The sequence below is a fragment of the Haliotis cracherodii genome, unplaced genomic scaffold (assembly GCF_022045235.1).
Source record: "Haliotis cracherodii isolate W230 unplaced genomic scaffold, xgHalCrac1.p SCAF_13, whole genome shotgun sequence".
Lineage (NCBI taxonomy): Eukaryota > Metazoa > Mollusca > Gastropoda > Lepetellida > Haliotidae > Haliotis > Haliotis cracherodii.
Window position 1 is genome coordinate 12,343,524 of NW_027266268.1, and position 9,670 is coordinate 12,353,193.

At 40.4% G+C, this 9,670-nt stretch overlaps 1 protein-coding gene across 1 annotated transcript; it reads right to left on the reverse strand.

Annotated features, from left to right (window-relative positions):
- Nucleotides 1-462: 462 nt before the first annotated feature.
- On the reverse strand, nucleotides 463-7,853 carry LOC139459473 (hydroxysteroid 11-beta-dehydrogenase 1-like protein). The gene is made up of 3 exons (XM_071240914.1): nucleotides 7,817-7,853; nucleotides 3,546-3,691; nucleotides 463-648 (listed from the first exon to the last, which is right to left on the reverse strand). Exons 1-3 carry the CDS (start codon nucleotides 7,851-7,853, stop codon nucleotides 463-465), a joined length of 369 nt encoding a protein of 122 aa, XP_071097015.1.
- Between the last annotated feature and the right edge of the window lie 1,817 nt (nucleotides 7,854-9,670).

Below are 9,670 nucleotides of genomic sequence, written 5' to 3' on the forward strand. Positions count from 1 at the left end.
ACCCAGTGATACGGTTGATAGGGTGTCCTCGTATTCCGACATCGTGGACCGTTACTCATATCACTGGATTATCTGGCCCATTCTCAATGACACAGACCGCCACCATATTGCTGAAACACTGTTGATTGCGGTGTAAAACAAAAGACAAACCCAAACAGGCTTGTTGCACTTATCTATGTTCGAATGACGTCACTTGCAAGATGTCCTTGTCAGACGTGGACGTAGAGCTGACTACTCTCTTAGTTCGAATTCACGATCTAGGAATATGATAAAATGAAAACAAAAGATTTACCTAGAAATATTTATTACCAAACATAACTTCCTTTTTTGTGGACCTTTGACAGAATTATTGTTTAACGACTCCCTAAAGACCATTCTGTTGTATATATAACTCTGGATGATTATCCTGTCCTGACCTCTTGGCCAATGTATGGTCTTCAAAAGCAGGTGTGATAGCCATGGCTAAGATTTCATATCCTTTTTTGCTGTTGCTGAAGCGCCCATGAGATGGCGGCCACCGTCGACGTGGATGCTCTCTCCTGTTACGAAGGCGGAGTCGTCACTGGCCAGGAACTGGATCACCTTGGCAATGTCCATGTTCTCGCCGATGCCTTTCAGGGGCTGACTTGCTTTTCCAATAGCAGTCAACTGAAATATGATGGCGTGGAATGTGGACGTGTGGAATGTGGACGTGTGGAATATGGACGTGTGGAATATGGACGTGTGGAGTATGGACGTGTGGAGTATGAACGTGTGGAATATGGACGTGTGGAGTATGGACGTGTGGAGTATGGGCGTGTGGAATATGGACGTGTGGAGTATGGACGTGTGGAGTATGGACGTGTGGTATATTGACGTGTGGCAAATTGACGTGTAGTATATGGACGTGTGGTATATGGGCGTGAAGAATATGGCCGTGTGGCATATGGATGTGTGGTATATGGATGTGTGATATATGTATGTGCAAAATGTGGACGTGTTTAATATGAGCGTGTTGAATATTGACGTGTGGAATATAGACATGTGGAATAAAGACGTGTGGGATATGGACGTGTGATATATGAACATGTGGAATATAGACGTGTGGTATATGGACGTGTGATATATGGACATGTGGAATATAGACGTGTGGTATATGGACGTGAGACATATGGACATGTGGAATATAGACGTGTGGGATATGGACATGTGGAATATAGACGTGTGGTATATGGACGTGTGATATATGTATGTGTAAAATTTGGACGTGTTTAATATAGCTGTGTTGAATATGGACCTGTGGGATATGGACATGTGGAATATAGACGTGTGGTATATGGACGTGTTGAATATGGATGTGTGGGATATGGGCATATGGAATGTGAACGTGTTGTATAAATGCGTGTTAAATATGGACGCGTGGAATACAGACGTATGACTACTTACACCAAGTTATTACGTGAAAATCAAGGCAAAATGTCTAAAGTGACATCTTCCTTCTAGGTGCAGCTACGTATTTCGATTGGAGCGTCTCATGACACGGTACAAAAGTCTTTTATGTTGTGAAGCTTTTTAATTTGAGGCATGAGCATTTTCTTCCTTTTCGAATGACTAGTATGTCGTGACCCAAAGGACAAGGTAATAGTGTCTTTCAACTAGTCATGTAGCAACTGGTGTTTAACTGATTCCTAAAATGCTTCTCCCGTTTGTTAGTTTCGGGCACTCTTCACCCAACTTCTCCTTTCAAACAAACCCTCTCACTCTTGCCGTCCACACTCCAACCCCATTCACCAACCCTCCACCTTTCACCTTCAGTCCTCCACATTCCACAATCCACTCACTCACTGCACCTACCATCTCCGATCTACCAGGGACGCTGGCGTAGGTGTCGGTAAGGATCATCCCAGGCCTGTTCAGGCAACAGAAAAAATGATTTCTCTATATGATAGTTTTTAACGTTTTGTTTTCTTTTAACTGACTATTTTTCTCATCGATCAAACAGTATATCAAATACTGCCAATTAGACACTTTACACAGGAAAGAAGATGCACGTGCCTGACTGTGTTAACACTCACTCCATGTGGTGCCATCTCTGCAACCAACATTTGAAGTAGGCTTTAGGGACCGATTATTTAATAGAATACACAATAAATACATTGTTGAAAGGTGTGTTTCTGAAAGTAGGTTCAGGCTGTGGTCACTGTAACATTTGACAGTACTTTGTTCATTGTGTCATTTGTCAATACTGTGGTCACTATGACATTTGACAGGACTGTGATCACTATGACATTTGACAGTACTGAGGTCACTATGACATTTGGGGAGTACTGTGATCACTGATATGTGATAGTACTGTGGTCACTATGACATTTGACAGTACTGTGGTCACTATGACATTTGACAGTACTGTGGTCACTATGACATTTGACAGTACTGTGATCACTATGACATTTGACAGTACTGTGATCACTCTGTCATTTGACAGTACTGTCGTCAGGTCATATGACAGCGCTGTGGTCACCACGTCATTTGACACAAATGATCACCAAACATGACAGATCATGAAAGGAACTTTTGATGTTTAGTATAGTTTTAAGTTGCACTGCATCTAATCTCACGTGGGTATTGTTTGTTGATGGATTAGCTTGTGGTTACAGTATGGAACCTGTATGACATCGTGCCCCAAAGACGTGAGTCATACTCCAACAGGTCGTCCTCATGAAGGTGACCGTGGCACAAAGCACTATTAGCGCTTTTGTTCATCAAATAATAGAGAAAACAAAGATAAAGATACATGCTTACTTTCGATCTTGTGATTTGAGTGAATGAGCCGGGATTCGAACCACGATCATACGTTTCTCGCTTGCCCAAGGGATACAACTCTGCACAACATATTGCGGTGCGTTAGACGACTGGGCCACCCGTGCCCGAGCTTAAAGTGAGTGAGTGAGTATGGTTTTACGCCGCTTTTAGCAATATTCCAGCAATATCACGGCGGGGGACACCGGAAATGGGCTGCACACATTGTCATGAGGTGAGGTGAGGTGAAATGGGGTTTAACGTCGCATCCAAGATTATTGCACTTATATAGCGACGTGCATACACGTGTGTGTGTGCATGCACGTGTGTGTGTGTGTGTGTGTGTGTGTGTGTGTGTGTGTGTGTGTGTGTGTGTGTGTGTGTGTGCTTGTCCAGATTGATGCCGGTTTATAGTGCTAGCTCACTGAGATACCATGCCGCAGTTTAACATGAATACCCCACTCAGACACAGTATATAGTGACTCCGAGCCGACTAGTACTTGTTGTTACCCTGTCTGGCGCTCGGCATTAAGGGGCTAAAACAAGGACTGGTCGGCTCGGAGTCAGTTTAGATTTAGATTTAGATTATCGATATCTTAACCCTAAGTGAGTTAAGATCATTGAGGATCGCTTTATGCAAGTGGGCCCATGTCACGTGGCAGACCGTTCTTCCCGCATTTGAAACGATCTTAAATATATTATTAATAAAAAAGATTAAACCATCTTCGTTCCTGATTAAATATCTAACCAAGTTTATGCATGGATACCTTGTCTTTAGGCAGCCCCTTCTCCCTGCACTGCGCATGCTCCGCCACCTTCTCCAGCAACTCTTGACGGCGAGCCACCAGAACCAGTCTAGGCTTGTACTGGGCCAGATGGAGGGCGGTCTGGGCTCCGATACCGGAGCTGGAGCCTTGCAATCGAATAAGTGAGAGAATATATATACATTTCTGTTTCACCGAGCCGAGAGGAGTGTGTGAAAGAGTTGTGTTTAACGCTGCTGTCATTAATATCGTTCATTCATTATATGGTGTGGTAAAGCCCTAATTGTTGCAGAGACATGTGTTTGTTCGTTATCGCGCTCAGCACTATTCTAGCTATATGACGCTGGTCTGTACAAATCTGAACCAGTGATTGACATCATGAACATCGATCTACATAATTGGGACACGACAGCATGCATTAACTAAGTCAGCGAGTCTGACCACCCGATCCCGTTAGTCGCCTCTTACAAGCATGGGTTGGTGAAGGTCAGGAATCTTCACCAGGATGCAGAGGCACCCAGCTTTAAGTTGAATTATGACCTGACAATTAGCCCCGTATGACTGTGTATGAGGTCCGTCCACTGGCGCGTACCATTGTGAAGAAAGGGGTAGCGGGTTCGTTTGTTTGTTGTTTAACGCCGCACTCAGCAATATTACAGCTATATGACGGCGGTCCCCGACAAGTAGTACGCTGGATATGTGCGGATACGAGTTCTATTGGCGAGTTCAATACCACATTATAATACGTGCTGATGTGAGGTAGCCGATGACTACGGAAGCGTTGTAGGCCCACGTTGAATTATTTTTTTGTCTAAGTATCTCCTACGTAGGACTTTGTATCTCCTACGCAGGACTTACTATCTGATGAAAGCACATTGGGCGTTCTGCCCCAATAGGAGGTATTTCACACCGTCATTTTCCGAGGCTATGTTAGATACACCAGCTAAGTCGATATCCCATCGAGCATTGAGGCCTGAAGCCACCACTCTGTTCCGCTTGGACTTGTATCTTAAGGGTCGCTGAAGTGAATAAACGTCTTGAGAAGCTAGCCACTTCTTTATGTGATGTAAACTAATATCAAATTTACCTTCCTTTGTTTGATGTTTGGTATTTAAATAAATACCAGACAAGTATGCTTTCCATCCATCAGCTGACATGGTTACATGAGAAATGAAGCCTGAAAAATGTAATTAGAGCTATAATATTTATCAACTACATAGCCATTCATAACTACTGAGACGAGGCTGGGTTACGTTCAATAACAAACGTGCTTGTGTGTTCTCGTATGTTAACTCGTGGATACAGAGGACTGCCTTCCTCAAAGGTTTGTTTACGCTACTGACTGCCTTCAGTGGATAATGCAGTGACCTAGTTCAACACCGTGTTCGTAGTAACACCAGGTTCTATTTATTTTTACAAATTCTGTAAACATAACAGGACTAACTACATCGTACCCTTTCTATTTTAAAGCAATTTCATACAAGCTATTGTATAGTTTTAATTATACCGATGTTTGAATGTATAACCGTTGGTCTATCTTTAGCCAGGGTTTTCCCCCGATTGCAACACAACCTGTAATGATTATCAAATGATAGGAAGAAACAAATTCCCATGAAGATGAAGTTAGACAATGAAGAAATCACATCTGATGCAGACACTGTATCACAACACTGGAGAGACTCATATCATTCATTGTTTTCTGCTAATGAAGAAAAGAGCAGTCAACTGTTTGATGGTGAATTTTATCAAAATATAATAGAAGAATTAGCTCAATTGAAGAAAACAGAAGAAGACAGAGATATCTCAAGTTTAAATAAACCTATTTCATTCAGTGAGGTTGAGATAGCTGTTAATCATCTCAAGAAAGGTAAAGCTGCTGGTTTGGATAATATTCCTGCTGAAGTCCTACAAAATAATCACTGTATTAAGCTACTCCACAAATTAATACACTTTTGTTTTGAGAATTCAGTTGCACCTAATGAATGGAATAAAGGAATCATAAATCCTATTCCAAAGTCAAATAGTGATCCACTTGACCCACTTAGCTATAGAGGAATAACTCTGTTATCTATTCCATGTAAGGTATACACAGACATCCTAAATAGGAGGATTCAATCCTGGTTAGAAGATGATAATACATTAGTAGAAGAGCAGAATGGATTCGGACAGAATCGCACTTGCATAGATCATGTTAATGCACTTTACAACATCATCAATGTGAAAAAGTCCACTAAAAAGTCAACATTTGTGTGTTTTGTTGACATAAAGAAGGCATTTGACTCAGTTGACAGGCAATGCTTATGGTTCAAGCTTATGAAATGTGGTATAAAAGGAAAAATTCTTCAATGCATACAGTCACTCTACAACAATGTGCAATGCACAGTTAAATTAAATGACTTGTATACAGATCCATTTGATGTGAAGTATGGTGTTAAACAAGGCTTTAAATTATCCCCAACTTTATTTTCTATTTACATTAATGATCTTGCTGAGGAATTGAAAGGTTTACAATGTGGAATCGAAATAGAGAACTATAAGTTATCTGTTCTCCTTTATGCGGATGACCTAGCATTAATCGCATCGGATGAAGATTCTCTACAGAAAATGCTATGTATACTCAGTGAATGGTGCAGAAAGTGGAGGTTAGAAATAAACTGTGAGAAAACACAAGTTGTGCATTTCAGACCCAAGTCTACAATCATTTCAGATTACCAGTTTAAATGTGGCTTAAATGTTGTACCATATACAGAGAGCTATAGATACCTGGGCATCTGGTTGAATCAATATATGGACATGCATAAGACTGTAAAAGAACTTTGTAAATCTGCCAGTAGAGCACTATCTGCATTGTACACTAAATTTAGAAGTTGTGGTAGGATGTCCTATGAAGTGTATACCAAGTTGTACAATACCCTCATCAAGCCTGTTTTGTTCTATGGAGCTGGTATATGGGGGATTAACAAATACAGGGAGGTGCAAGTCATCCAAAACAAAGCTTGTAGATTTTTTCTAGGAACCGGTCAAAATGCATCTAACTTGGCGATTCGCAGCGATATGGGATGGTCATGAAGTGATGTGGATCAAAAGATAGAATTCTTTAGACAATTCTTCAGATGTGAATCAATGCCAGATAGCAGAATTCCAAATATTATTCATAAATGGGCAATGTATCAAAGTAAATCTCTTGATAAAAGAACTGAAATGCTGATACGAGACTTAAATGTGGATGGGATTATCAGTGACAGTGACAATAACAAGAAAAAAAGTGAACTTACTGAAGGATATCTTGAAAGAGAAAGATAGTGAATCATGGTGTAAACAAGTGTGGGATGATGAGAACAAACCAAATGGTAACAAGCTAAGGACTTTCAGACTTTTCAAATTTGATGTGAATGTGAGCCACTATGTGAAATGTGTGAAGCGAAGGGATTATCGAAGTGTTTTATCTAAGTTTAGGTGTGGTAACCTCCCTCTATTAGTCGAAAAAGGCCGCTATTCCAAGCCACCTATTCCTTTAAATGAAAGAATATGTAAATTTTGTGCAGAAAAAAATAATTATGTTAGATGATGAATCACACTTTTTAATAGATTGTTTTGTATACAGTGACCTGAGATATCAACTACTACACAAGGCAGCTGAATTAAATCAAGACTTTTATTATTTTAATAGCATTCAGCAATTATCTTATTTGATGCAAGAAGTGATTTTACAGCCGCTTTTAGCAAACACATTATACAGCATGTATAGAAGGAGAGTGCATCTCTTCTAGTCTTAACATTGTATATTATATTTTTATTTTGTGTTTTATATTTAATAATGTTATATGTTTTAAATGCTTTTAGAGTGTCTCATGAGCCCTAGAGGCTGGATATTGTACTTTTAATGGCAACATGCTTTTGTTTAAAATGTGTTTTATGTACAATATGTGACACTTAAATAAACATTTCTTCTTATTATTCTTCTTCTTCTTCTTCTATAATGTACTACGCTGGTAAGCTATTTTTAGCGTGACGTCATTTAGATTGTCATGCCTCCGTGCTCGGGGTCAGTGAGTGCAAAACGTCCCTGGGGCAGATCGCCCAATGTGCTTTCGTCAGATAGTAAGTCCTACGTGGGACTGAATGAATGTATCTATACTATTTAGTTTATTCATTTTATTCTGTAACAATATTTCAAGTTGACTTTTAAGTGTTTGTTTGTTTGTTTGGGCACTGTCAAACATTTAGGATTTGTTATTATATTCAAATATGTACTCTCGAAGTCTATATCTCACCTGTGATGACGATAACCTTATTCTCCAAGGACGCCATTTTGAAGGACACTTCTTACCCTGTCGAAACAAGATAGGTAGCTACAACATGGCGTTGTGTTTGCTGGTGATGTTAGGGGGAAAACTCAGTCTGACAGCGACACAGTAAGCCAGTGTTAAAGCTTAAACAATTTAAGTTCTAATAAACATTATCGTAGCTGTCGAATGACCTACCTGATATTTTGCAACGTCACCGACTGGACTGCGCTTGTATGAGCAAGACTATTCACTTTGTGACTGTATACGTACATACATGCTTGCTATGTCAGCCCTAAATAGGTATTTTAAAACATCTTAATTGTTCGTTGTGCTCTTTACCTTTGTTGTAGATTGTGTTTCCACAGGATTTTTATTGTCAGTTAACGCCCTTGCCTCGGGGAAATTGATACTGGTCTCAATGTAATCGGTGGGGAGAGGGATAAGCCCATTGGCTAAAGCGTTCGCTGGATTATTTCTAAAAGATGAAATCGAATAGATTAACGAAATACTGGCACCATACAAGTATGTTGGCATCCTCGGTGGGATGCCAGGTTAGAATTGGTCTCAAGTAACTAATGCTTGTGACGGTTGGCCAGGCTCGGTGAATTGGTTGAATGTTTGTTTGCTTGCTTGTTTGTTGTTTAACGCCGCACTCAACAATGTTCCAGCTATATGACGGCGGTGTGTCAAGCGAGCTTTGCTTTTTATCAGGACTGCTTGGAAAGAAGTGAAGCAAGACACTGTTGACACTGCAAGACATCTTTTACTGTTGGCACCAGACCCGTATTCTCCCCGATGCGCCTGTTACAGCTGAACCTGTCATCACCGACCTCGAAGCCATCGATGCAATTAATACAACTTTCAACACCGTGTACGGCGACACGGCATCGAGCGAGGCTTTTTGACCGCCGATGACGACATCCCATGTGAGGAAGAGATGGCCAACGACACCATCGCTGACATCATCCGCGGGCAGCCTGACGGTGATAACACAGCAGATGAAGCAGACGACAGCGAGCACCCAATTATCCCACCAGCAGCAATCATCAAGGCACATCAAGGCTCAAATTGCATGCTTCGTCGAACACCACTTAGATGCGTTTTCCGTTACTGACTTGAACTTTATTACAAACATGCAGGGTCTTTGATGAATGTGTCTTCAAAATGTGAGAAACAGAAAACACCGAAAGACTATTTTCGTTAGATGAAGTGTCAATGAAAGCAAGTTGTCAAGACGGCAGCACTTGCATGTACACGAGGAAACGTGTGTCGTTGATCTGATGAATTCAGTGAGTAATTTCTGTATTGTCTTGTATAAATGGGAACATTATTATTATTATTGCAATGTCATTAATCATAAATTAAGGAATAAATGAATAAATAAACAACATAACAATATAAATATTCATGAAGATGTCCGATTTTCGATCACAACATACTCGTTAATCCGACAAAATAATATGCAACCAACAATGTCGGATTAACGGGACTTGAGTGTATATACTTACCCATGTTAAAATTGCTTCTATATGTTAATTTACAAAGAGACGACTAACGGGATCGGGTGGCTATAGTCAGTCTCGCTGACTTGTTTGATGCATGTCATCGTAACCCCATTGCGTATATCGACGTTCATGACTCGATTATTTACAGACCGCCGTTATAGCTGGAATATTGCTGAGTGCGGCATAAACAACAAACAAACAAAAACTGTAGACGATAAAGACACAGTTATGAAAGGATTTATTTCTAAAAGATGTGATAACATTGATATTAAAAACACATAAACCAAAGAATATGAGACAAAACATGTCATGCAATGATCCGTGGGTATTCAAT

Bases quoted from the DNA above. Each gene is read 5' to 3' on its own strand.
- LOC139459473 (XM_071240914.1), bottom strand. From the start codon at position 7,853: ATGGCGTCCTTGGAGAATAAGGTTATCGTCATCACAG. The intron at 3,692-7,816 runs GTGAGATATAGA...TTCGATTGCAAG, and splicing joins TAAGGTTATCGTCATCACAG to GCTCCAGCTCCGGTATCGGA. The intron at 649-3,545 runs GTATCCATGCAT...ATCATATTTCAG, and splicing joins AGGGGCTGCCTAAAGACAAG to TTGACTGCTATTGGAAAAGC.